Genomic DNA, 12,902 nt, shown 5'->3' on the forward strand with positions numbered 1-12,902 from the left:
ACAGTGCCAAAAATAAACAAATCATAAAGCAGTCCTGTCTTAGAAGCTTCTGTAGTTAGAGCCCAACCCAAAACAGAATTCCAACAGAGTTTAACAGAGGGAATCCTGAGTCCCTGCCTGGATTTGAATCCCAACTCAACTGTTTAGTAGTTATATGACCTTCACATTCTAAGTCACTTCAATTCTTTCTGCTCGAATTTCCTCTCCTATTATATGAAGATAATAATGGTAAATTGCCTCCTAATATTGTGAGAATGCATGAATCACTACAGCATAAATATAAAAGGGTTGAAACAGTGTCTGGTAGGTGGTATGTTGCGAGCTAACTTTTCTATTTCCCTGGTAGCACTCATTCAGCTGTGTCTAGGAAATTTATCGTATTGGCTACTTTTTCTTCCTCACTGCATTTTTCCCCTTAGTGTAGCTTCTTTCTCTCCCTCCCCACTTTTGTTTGTAAGTGCTAACTGAGTAGCTAGAACAGCAAGTGTTCCCTGGAGCTCTGTCCTTTCTGGAAGCATGGAGGAGGACCCATCTTTTGTGTTGTGCTCCATTTTTTCTTGCTCCGACAGCCCTGACCCCTGATCTGTTGGCATACTCCAGATGCTGCTGCTAGTTCTTGGGTATTCAAAGCCTCTTTATCCAGACTTTTCTTTTCTCTTTGGCTGGCTGCCTTTTGGCTGAGAAATCTTCCCTGGAATTAGATGCCAAGGAGGGAAAAGATAGCGGAACTCAGATTAGCCAATTATGAAATCTAGAAAATTAGGATTTTTGGATCACTGGGTTTCAGTTTCTATGCCATCTCTACACTATGTTACAGTGGAAAACTCAGAGTTAATCTTTTGCAATAGCAGCATATTTTTCTTTGAGAGAAATACAATTATGACATAATAAAAGGCATAGATCTCAAGTATTCCATTTGATGAGTTTTGACAAATGTATGCATTCATGTAATGACTACCATACAGTTCCATCACCCTGTAAAATTACCATGTTCTCCTTTCTGATCAATTCTCCTTAACTCTCACAGCAATCACTTTCTGATGTCTATCAATATATATTTTCCTAATTGTGGATATCATGTAAATGAAATCATTCCTATCTATTCTTCCATTCATGTTTTCTTTTATTTGGAATTATTTTGAGATTCATCCATGTTATTCAGTATCAGAGGTTTGTTCTTTTTAGCAGCCTAATAGTATTCCATTGTATGAATATACTGTAATTTTTGAAATTCAATATTTTGTTGATAGGCCACCATTCACATACTTATAAAGATATTTTCATATGCATGTATTTTCTTGTGGGTAAAAAATGGGTTGCAATTATTGGGTAATAAGATAAAAGAATATCTAATAAGAAATACCAGAGTTCTTTAAAGTAGTTGAATCATGTACCTTGCCAAGACAATATACGAGAATTCCAGATTCATATTAACTTACCAGTACTTATTCCTGCCACTCTTTTTAGTTTTAGCCTTGCTAGTGGGTATGTAGTTTTTGTAACATTGTCCTGATGAACAATGATTTTGTGTCCATCCCATTTTTTTTTTTTGGTTCTTTGTTCTTTCATCTTTTTCATGAAAGTATAGTTGGGGCCACCTGACTGAATAGTTAAGCCCTTGCTCTCAAATATTCAAGTATGAATATGAGTATCTGGAGCTCTGAAAAATATAGAGAACTTTAACGAGTCTTTTTTTTTTCCTTTTTTTTATTTTATTTTATTTTAAACTTTTATTTAATGAATATAAATTTCCAGTGTACAGCTTATGGATTACAATGGTTTCCCCCCCCCCATAACTTCCCTCCCACCCGACACCCTCCCCTCTCCCGCTCCCTCTCCCCTTCCATTTGCATCAAGATTCATTTTCAATTCTCTTTATATACAGAAGATCAATTTACTATAAAGATTTCAACAGTTTGCACCCACATAGAAACACAAAGTGAAACATCCTGTTTGAGTACTAGTTATAGCATTAAATCACAATGTACAGCACATTAAGGACAGAGATCCCACCTGAAGAGCAAGTGCACAGTGGCTCCTGTTGTTGACCCAACAAATTGACACTCTAGTTTATGGCGCCAGTAACCATCCTAGGCTGTCGTCATGAGTTGCCAAGGCTATGGAAGCCTTCCAAGTTTGCCGACACTGATCATATTTAGACAAGGTCATAAAAGACAGAGTGAGGATAGTAACCAATGATCCTAAGAGTGGCATTTACCAGGTTTGAACAATTATACAGCATTAAGTGGGGAAGAGGACCATCAGTACACACAGGTTGGGAGTAGAGCCATTGGTGGTAGAGTAGAGGTTATGATTACAAAGGAATGAGGCCCAAGTGCACTAGACAGGGCCTAGAACAAAGGACAGAGTCATTATTAGAGGAGCTAAGAAAGGTGCTGTCTAAGCTACAATTAAGTTTTCTGATTGAGAGGCAAATAGAACCTGATAGAAGGGGCTTGATAATAATCTGTTGGGCTTTAGGCCTTGTAAATTCAGAGGCCCAGACCTATCTATCTCTTCACATGGGGTATATCCTAAGGGAGGTGTGAACCTCCTAGGGGAAGGCACTCTGTTGACTTTCATTACTTGGCTGGCCTGGGAGGAGAGCTGGCCAGGTAAAGGCAGGGGGCATCTCTAACAGGAAATTTACAGTTCTGCCTGCAATGTTGCTGACCCTACTTGACCATCCCCTCAGCTGCAGTGGTCACTTTGGAAGTTGGGCTGAGTGAAGGGCTTTTCAGCTTAGAGCCAAGAAGATCTGTGGCTCTGACCTGGGCATCCTTCGACTCCAGGGCAGGTCCATTTCCAGTGATCCCACTCTTGGCAGAGCTGCCAGGGCTCTTCACAAGCTGACTTCTGCTGAAGCCCAGGCTTACCACATTGAAAGCCACTGCAGTGGACTGGCCTGTTGGGTCTCCTTGAGGGCAGGTCACTGTACAGATCAGCCATTAATAGGCCTGCCACCCATTGCTTCTGATGCCTAGCTTTCTTTTCCTCCTGGTTTGTGTTAAAGCAGACCAGAGGATGCAAGTCAAGGGAGTGCCCGTTTCCCATCTCTAATCTTCAGTGGCCTGAACTACAAGTCTATAGTCACAGGCATGTTCTGTAGTAGTTTTTCTAAGGTAGACAATGCCCATGAGGAAAATTATATTCTCACTTTAAAACTTTCTTTCCCTTTGGTCTGAAAGGGAGGTTTTTTCTACTTACTGTATACTTCGCTGATGGCGAAGTGAATCTAGCTATGAGATTATTATTTGAGTTCTTATTTTGGCTATGCTATTGCAGAAAAATGTTAGCCATCTCTTTTATAAGGTCTAAAGATTAAATTGTGCATCCTACAGATTCCTTCATAATAGAATTAGTTTCCTACCTTGAAGAGAATAGAGAAATGAAAGAACAAGTTGGGCTTAGAATAGAGAAATGAGGGAGCAAGTCCTAGATCGCTTGCTGACAATAGCAATATCACATGAATACTTAGCAAACTGTTTCAACCATTAGATAACAACTTAAGAAAACATTTACCAGAAGGTCCAATGCCTTCTATAAATTTTAAGAATCATGTATTTGAAAACACCTCTTAAATATCTAACATGGTGTAGTTTGTTTAGCCAGTAAACTTAAGCACAACCATCTAAAATGTTTTGTTTCTTTCTACCAACAAGTCTAAAACATATGATACACAGATTCAGGTCACACAAATTAAAATGTATCTTTGATTGATTTTAGCAGCTTAAATTTATGGACAATCTTATCTATAAGCCATTTAAAATAAAACTCTTAATAAAATTTCCCCATGTGGACATACAATATGTACACACATATAATATAGCATAATAGACCAATATAGCAATTTTAATAATAGCTTTTAAAATCTTTAACTCTTTTTGTAGATTGCCAATTGATTTGAATTGCTTTTTGTTTTTAGTAACCTCAGTTAACCATACTTTCTCTCAGTTGGTACTGTTAATACATTATTGGCTTCATCTGTTTACAGAGCCATCCCAAAGTACTGAATACAATAAAAGTGGCTGGAAAAAGTCCATAGGAACCTATAGGAGGACAGCTAAACACAGAACCAACAACGCTTTAGTTTTATGAGCAGCACATCATATATAACTGTGGATGACAAAAGACTTTAAGTCGCCATGTTTAAAATTATAAACTCATCAACCAACAAGAGGCACTTGCTTACTTCACAGTATTTTTGAAAGCACCTGTAGGATTTTACAAGTATTTAACCCTTTAAGCCTCTGGGGCTTTCTCGTTAAGATAACTATCATGTCTAGTAACACAAGATCATTAGACTTTTTAATTCTCAAACATTTGTATTAATAGCATTTTCCATTATAGAAACTTAAAGTCTGGTACCAGATCACATCTTGACAGTCCTTCTAATATACTCCAAATAGACTGATTAGTTGGTGTCTCTATAAGATGAGAGACATAGGTCCTTCGATTTTTTCAGTTGGGCCCAAACTGGAAAAACCAAAGTCCAGGATTTACTGGAAATTTTAGAGACCAGATTGTTTGAAACTTTGATTTTTTGAATGCCTGTCAAGAATACCAAGAAGGCTCAAAATCCAAAATATCTGGTTGAAATAAGATTCCTTAAAATCATGACATAACATAGACCAAATTTGATCATTGTTACAAGGTGATTATTCAAATTTTTGAAAAAAGCACATATTTAAATAACCCATAGCTCTTAATAAAAATTCAGCTGTTTTTGAACAATTAGAATTTAACAGACATCAAGAGAACATAATAGATTACTTTAACACATTGCTTTAACAGAGCATCAGAGTTTAATTCTATGTCAAAGAGAAATTGAGCTTCCTGTGATCTTTTCTGTGAGGTTTCCTTCCTTTACCTTCTTTGATATTGGTGACCATGTTTCTGTGTTTCTGTGTGCAAGACATCTTTAAGCATCTTTTGCAGGGCAGGATGAGTGGCAACAAATTCTTTCAGTTTCTGTTTGCTATGAAAAGTCTTAATTTCACCTTCATTCACAAATGAGAGCTTTGCAGGATATAGTATTCTGGGCTGGCAGTTTTTCTCTCTTAGTACCTGGGCTATGTCTTGCCATTCCCTTCTAGCTTGTAGGGTTTCTGATGAGAAGTCTGCTGTGAGTCTAATTGGAGATCCTCTAAGAGTGATCTGACGTTTCTCTCTTGCACCTTTTAGGATCTTTTCTTTATGTTTCACTGTGGTGAGTTTGATTACAACATGTCGTGGTGAGGATCTCTTTTGGTCATGTTTATTAGGGGTTCTATAAGCTTCCTGTACTAAGATGCCTCTGTCCTTCTCCAAACCTGGGAAATTTTCTGCTAGTATCTCACTGAAAATGCCTTCTAATCCTTTCTCCCTCTCCATGCCTTCAGGAACTCCTAGAACCCGAATGTTAGGTTTTTTAATAGTATCCTGTAGATTCCCGACAATATTTTTTAGATTTCTAATTTCTTCTTCTTTTCTTTGGTTTGCCTGTTTCCTTTCCTGTTCTCTGTCTTCTAAGTCTGATATTCTCTCTTCTGCTTCGCCCATTCTGTTTTTAAGGCTCTCTAATGTGTTTGTCATTTGATCTATTGAACTCTTCATTTCATTATGATTTCTAGTAACTATTAGAGTTTCTTGTTCCACTAGTTGTTTCATTTCATTTTGATTCCTCCTTAATATTTCACTTTCACGAGAGAGATTTTCTATCTTGTCCATGAAGGATTTCTGTAGTTCAAGAATTTGTTTTTGAGAACTTCTTAATGTTCTTATCAATTTTTTGAGATCCGCTTCTTGCATTTCTTTGATCTCATCATCTTCGTAATCTTGAATTGGGGTGTCTTTTTCATTTGGGGGCGTCATAGTTTCTTCCTTGTTCTTGTTAGCTTGGTTTTTGCGTTTGTTGTTTGGCATGTTGGAGATATTTGGTTTCTTCACTGTGGTGTTTTTTCTTGTTACACTATGGCTCTATATTAAGTGGACTGTCTGCTTTCAGTGGAGCCTTAGAGGCTTGAGATGAGTGTGGACTGAGAGCTGTGTTTGGTTCCTCAGGGTTGAGGGTGTGTCAAGGATGACACTCCCAGGTTAGGTGTGGTAAATCTCTCTTTCTTTTTTTGATTTAAAAGGGAAGTAATTCCGCACAGCTGAACGTAATTGGAGGTAGTTAGCAGGCAAATGATATACCCACAGGAGCCAGAGATCGGAAGCTCTTTCCCAAGGACCACATAGGGAATCTCTGCTGCCCTCAGTGTGGGCTCCAATTCTCCTGCAGTCTCCCACTGGGTTGCCAAGTTAGATGCTAATCTCCTGTTATTTCACCCCTCCCCCCAGAGTCAGGTGTTTCTGCTAGGCTCAGGGCTGGTGCAGACCTGAGGTCGCCCTGCTTATGACGTATGTCCAAAATGGCGCCTGCTCTGTCTTGCTCGCCTTTGAGAGGTGAGCGGAGAGAGAGAAACTTGTGTCCGTATCAGTCACTTTTTTAATTTTTTTTCTCTCTCTTCTAGTTAGCCTGGTGAACTTTTCCCCACGGAGTTTCAAGCCTCGTTCCCTCTAGCCTCCTCTTTCCGCTTGCCCGCTGGTATCTCGGGCTATGGAGGTTCGGCTCACCTCGCGTTCCAGCGCTGGTGCGTTGAGTCTGCCGCTGGTGTCCTGAACTTGGGCTCCCACGCTCTCCACGCAGGTCCACTGTGAATCACTAGTTCTGGAAGAGTTTCCTCTGCTGTTTCATCCCCTACTCTTCCTTGACCCTGCAGTATCTCCACTTATATTAAACTTTCTCTCCCCCCGGACTAAGTGTGCTTCCTGCCTATTCCGCCATCTTGCCGCCTCAATCACGAGTCTTCTATTCAGCAGCAATTGCTGTCAAGACTCTGCCTATGCCTTCTTTATTTGTGAACTTTCTTTTGGCTTGTATGTGGGCAAGTCCAGAAGTGGCAAGGAATTAGTGCTCATGCAAGCATCCGTTGGCCATTACGTATCAGATTTGGAGGTGGAATCCTCTATTAGTCACATACATTGCATGATAAATAATGTTCTGGCATATTCTACACTGTCTCCCAGAGTCCTCAACTGGAATGAGTGTTAGTTCTCCACGGGAATAACTAATTCAATGATGCGACCTTATTGGCTAATTCTTTATCCCTACTAATTTATTTTACTAATTTCTCTGGACTCATTCCAAAGTGAACTACTTTTACTCAAGTTCTCATGTTGTGATATGCTTCTGAGGAAACACAGCTAAGGCATCTATTCCAAAATATGTGTGTTGGAAAGTAAGAGTTAATGTATAAAGGACTAAGAATTGATTTGGCGAGCTATGCTGTTGAAGTTATAACAATAATTTCCTGAGTTACCACAAAGATGAAAAGAGCAGATGAACATAGCAGAAAATCATTCCTCTCAGTGCCTTGTGGAAGCAAAGTCCCTGTAGGCTGGTGGGCAAGGCAGTTGGAATAGATTTTCCAGAAAGTATTGCAAGTCTGGCAAGGTCATTGAAATGTAAACTGAGAGAAGAGGACATTCTAGGTAGTTGGTACCTGTGACAATGGCATGAAAATGCTAATCACATTTGGAGTAAAAATCTCTCTTGAGATTATAGAGTTTGAGATTATAGGGAGAGGAACCAAAAACAAGCCTTGCAATTAGAAATGGTCTTAAACAGGAGGATAAGAAGTTTTTATTTTGTCTCATAGAAGGTAGAGAGGCACTGAACATTTTCAGGCAAGGGGTAAGAAAATAAATGGATTTAGAAAGACTAATCTCGTGTCATTGTGGAGGATCAATCAAAGCTTCAGGTAGAAGGTTGTTTGAGTTTTAGTAGCTTGAATATAAACAAATAAAATTCTAAAAATGTGTGATGGTAATAGGCTTAGTTGCACAGGACAGTATCAGTGTAAGAACTACTGAAGAGGTTCAGTAGATTTTGGTGCTACTGATAATAGAAGTAGGAAGAGAGATACATGAGTCAAAGCTGTTCCGTGGCTTGGTAATTAGCTTCAAAATGTGGTCATCACATTAGCAAAAGTAAATAATGTGGGAGATGAGCTATTTTAGAGTAAAACAATTTGCTTAAATTTATGCACAGTACTTTACATGTTGTTTCCTTTTGTGATGATTGATAGTTACACACCCATACCCAACATGTGTTTTCAGATGTGGGGCTAAAAGTCAGGAGAGTTTAGGGTGTTCGCTTCTACCAGGGAGTCATCTTCTTAGAAGTAATACTTAAAGTTTTGACTGGGACTGAAATCACAAAGGAGAAATGTTGAAAGAATTAAGAACACAGAACTGTGGATTAAGTCCAGGAAAATGACCTAATTTAAGGAGAATAAAGAAGAAGAGATATAAGTAGTGAGGCTAGAAGGTACAGTCAGAAGGGACATGAAGTTGAAGGGGAAGATGATGGTAATGAGGAGAGGGTAGACACTGTCAGAGACTTCAAAGGCCAAGGCAGATGGAACTTCTTAGAGCTTTGTGAAAGGCAGTATGTTATCTTGACCTCAGTGGACTCTCTGGAGCCTAGCTGGGAAGCTGCAGTCTAAATATGTGTCTGTATCCCTATATATCTATACCTATATTTGTGTGTATACCTGGAAATACATAAAACAACATAATAAAATCACAAAATCTTTGAGCAACACTAAGTGGATGCTGCAAGAGCTTGAAGCCCGGAGAATACACTGGAGGCTTCAGAAGTGGAACCAAGTAGGAAGTACAACTTGAGTGTGAGTTTTCCAAAAGAAGGGGAGAAGCTTTTTTATTTTATTTTATTTTCAAAGGAAGACCACCAAGAGAAAAATCATTGAGGAGAGACAGATTCCTCTTGGGAATATAACTAGATTAAGAGGTAAGGGTATTTACACATTTAATTAAAATTTAAGGCTTCTGAGCTAATCGAAATGTGAAAACAGATAAGAGACTTAGCCTTGGACTAGGAGACCTTGGATTAAAGGGGCGATTTACAGAAGCAGCAAAGTTAGGGAAAGTCACTGGTTTTAGCAACTGCCAATGCAGAACAGAAACCAAGACACTTTTGGTGTTAAAGATAACTTTTGGGATGGGCTCATTCATTATTGGAATTGACTATGTACATGGTACAAATAATAGGGAGATTTAGAGAGTTTCTATACCTAGAACCAAGTTTTCTGTACTTAGAATCTAGCACAAATACCTTGTTTTTCTAAAATTGTGCTGCTACTTCTCCATCGTAGAATTGTCCTAGGGAATGTGTATACATTTTTATTGCTGTATTTGTACATCTCATTGAATTGTTGAACCACAGAATCATATGGAAGAACACATGGTTAGAATATTGATAGCAGATGAGAGTGGGTAAGGGAGACAACCAGATAATTTGCTTTCCTTAACAAGGCTGTGTTTTCCGGTTTTTAAATTATTAACTACCATTAAATCAGTACCTGAAATTTTCTTTTCCTTTCCTAAATATTTTGACTGTTATGCTAGAAATGCACCTGACTCAAGTGCTTGAGTTGCTGAGGTCCCTACCTTCTTTAGTTCTCCCAAGATACACAAACGTCTTCAGAAAAGTTGTCCCTCTAAGGATCCAATGGTATCAGCATCTAGCTCAATGGGAAACACAATCTTGGACAAAAATTTCTTCCCCACTGAGTTTCCTGAATATAATGGAGATGTGATTAGCACATTTTCCCAGTGATTGAGTTGGCATGTCTCCATAGATTTATAAATAGAATTTATTGTGAAACTTACTGTGCTACTGTAGTAAGTGGCTATTGCAACTTGATGATAGAAAGCATTCCGTGAAAAGAAACTATTATATGTCTTAAATGCTATGGCCATCTGAGGACAAAGGACAAAAGACTCAAGTGGGTTTTGTTTTCAGTGAATTCTGTCCTATAGACAGTTGTAAACAACCACATATATTTAACATTTAGCAAATTGATATTTTTCTGCTCCTGTTTTCAGTTACATTGCGAGAGCAGGTTTGGGATAAATGTCAATTTCGAATCCTTTACCATTTTACTGCCTTTGGTAGAAGAGTGACCTGCTGGAATGTATCCAGATTTCTCCCCAGGAAAGCAATAGACTCACAGAATCCGAAGACCATTTCGAGTCAAGCACCGCTCTGTGCTTTAATCTAATCATCATAAACTCAGGTTTTTTTGTTTGTTTGTTTACTGTGATCATGTGAGACAAATAGTGAATTTTAAGGTGAACAGTGTGATGAAAGAACATTTGTATAATTGAAAATATCACCATTGCTGTCACTACTAAAGCATATCTCATTTCTGAAGGATAGAGTTGCCTCTCGTACTAGGAAAACTGTTTTCAGTAAGAACGATTTCAATGTATCTTTGTGCTTTCTGATTGAGTCAAAATTCTAATGGCGAGTAAACACTTCTGGCCTGAGCAGAATTGAATGCTCCCTCTTAGACCATCAGCCACCACCTTTAATCATCTGGGTCCTGTAGCATGTGCATACATGAGAAAGCATGCTGCTATATCCAGCTGGCTTGAGTTTTATACAGAGCTGTCTTTACATCGCATTTCTTTCTTCTTGATAGTCTAGCTCCACAGTGAGAGCCTATCAAACAAGTAAGTCACGAGTGACCATGAGCCCTGGCTTCAGCTCCCAGTGGAACAGCAGTCAACCAGCCTGGAATACATACTCCTTTCCAAGAGCAAGCTTGCACTACCAGTCCCATGCCAGCTATACATACTGTACTGGACACCCTGCTGTGAGTACCCTATTTTTTCTGAATTTATTAAGTTGGATCCTTTTTTGCAGTTACCTATTTGAATCTAGAGTTAGTAGCAATAAATCAGACTGTAATTCTGCAACTCTTCAAAGGTAAGAATATGCTGCTATTAGATAAAAGAAATGAACAAATGGGAGTGTCTTAAGCATTTAAATGCCTTAGGATCGGTTGATGTTTGCTGAAAATTGATATTTCATTAGAAGTTATTTCTATGAGACATAGGTTGTTAAATTTTCAGAATGGATCGGTGTGCCTACCTCATGTTTATGTGGCTCTGGTTCTATTTTTGACTTTCTCTTGGTTATTATTATTATGAATGTGTGTGTGTGTGTGTGTGCTGGGAGACTACATTCTTAAAAATGGCACAGAGGAAGCAGTGGGCTCTGAATTTTCCCAAATTCACTATTAGCCTTTTTGATATGTCTATACAGAAATACATATATAGGAATACATTCGTCATTTGAGTAATTTCCAGTTAGTATTGCACAGAACATAGGAGTTTATTGGCATAGATAACTCAAAGGACAAGAGAAATACAGTTAGTAGCAGAAAATGAACTCATACAATTTGAGGGCCCTTTAAAATAGGGTACTTATTGCTGCCAGTATGTTCTTCTGTGTTTCAAACCAATCTTCACAAATTAGGATTTTTGTTTTATTGCAAATTACATTTTGCGCACTTAGAAAAGATCACATGAATGTTAATTAGGAAATTTTCTGTTTACTGCAAAACATCGAAACACAGGACTCCTGGGTAATGGAAGACTTGAAAGTGAATCACGTGTTCATCTCATAGCAATTACTCCAACTGAAGTCCTAGTAGGCATGAGTTCTCCAGCCATTCTGAAGCCCACTGTGGACTTCTGCACTTTGGTTAACCTGTTTTCAATTCAAGGTTATGAAATTATAAAGTATCCAGGGCTTCTAAGTGGAGAGAATGTGTCTCAAACCATCTTACAAAATCATTTAAAGGAAGACTTAAGGATTTCACTCAAAATGTAAATTAGTATGACTTTGTTCAAAAGCAATTTGAAAGTAACTATCAACATTTAAATTGCACATACTTTTTGACTCAATTATTAAACTTTTGGCACTTAATCGGATGTGTATGAGGAGATATGCATAAGGATGATGTTAGCAATAATTCAGAAAGAACTTGGATAAAGAACCTGAATAACCGTAACTTATTTTCATGTATCCATTCTTTGACCAAATCTTCAAGAATTATTAAAAGTTTACAATGTTCCAGCATTCTTCTAGGTGAAAGAGGCATGGGAGTGAACAAGAACAAGTATTTCTCTCAGGGGTCTTCTATTCTAGGAAAGGGAGGAACTAGTAATTAGCATAAATGAACATATAAATACAGTCAGATATTGCTTAACCAAGGGGATGTACTGGAAGACCTGTGTTGCCAGGTGATGTCATCAGTGTAAGAACCTCATAGACTGTGCTTACCTACCTGCACCCAGATAGGTCTGTCGCTCAACACAACCTCTTGATGCACTCCACAGAAACAGTGAACACAAGGTGTAGGAGGCTGCTGCTGGCCTCACACAGCATTCTGTTTGTAGTAAGCTTTTAAAAATATATATGTGTGTCTGTGTGTAAGGGATTGCACTCTAAAATAATTATTTAAAAATATAGCATAGCAAATACAAAAACCAATAACATTGCTTATTGTCATTATTTTCATCATAATGATAATACCAAGTATTATGTATTATAATCATAATATAATATAATAGGATAGCATCATAATATCATATATAGTATTGTAACCATAATATCAAGTATTATGTTTGTGACAGGCGGCACAGTAGGTTCAGTTATACCAGCATTACCACAGACATGTAAGTAACATGTTATACTACAGTGGCTCTGTGACAGCTACTATATTATTGGTGATAAGAATTTTTAATCTCCAAAATAAACAAGAAAAATATACAGTAGTGTTAGAGCCTATGTAGAGACATGAAATAGGTTGAAGTGATAGAGTATGATTCGATGGTTGCTTGAAATTGTGTGGTCAGTTAAGTCCTCATTTGGGAAGCCAGGTTTTTAAAAATGTCTATTTATTATTTTATTTATTTGAAAGGCAGAGTGATAGAGAGAGAGAAAATAAAGAGAGAGAGGGAGGGAGGTCTTCCAGCCACAGGTTCACTCCCCAAATGGCCAC

General features: G+C 38.1%; 1 protein-coding gene across 5 annotated transcripts in view; it reads left to right on the top strand.

Annotated features, from left to right (window-relative positions):
- RBMS3 (RNA binding motif single stranded interacting protein 3) overlaps window positions 1-12,902 on the top strand; it is a 1,606,934-nt gene that overhangs the window by 691,127 nt on the left and 902,905 nt on the right. For all 5 annotated transcript variants that reach the window (XM_062215492.1, XM_062215511.1, XM_062215613.1 and 2 more), the window contains exon 3: window positions 10,533-10,706. In XM_062215492.1, coding sequence (XP_062071476.1) covers window positions 10,581-10,706 — 126 coding nt within the window. In that variant the 5' untranslated portion in view covers window positions 10,533-10,580. The remainder of the gene's footprint in view (window positions 1-10,532; window positions 10,707-12,902) is intronic.

This window comes from Lepus europaeus, chromosome 2, assembly GCF_033115175.1.
Source record: "Lepus europaeus isolate LE1 chromosome 2, mLepTim1.pri, whole genome shotgun sequence".
NCBI classification, from domain to species: domain Eukaryota; kingdom Metazoa; phylum Chordata; class Mammalia; order Lagomorpha; family Leporidae; genus Lepus; species Lepus europaeus.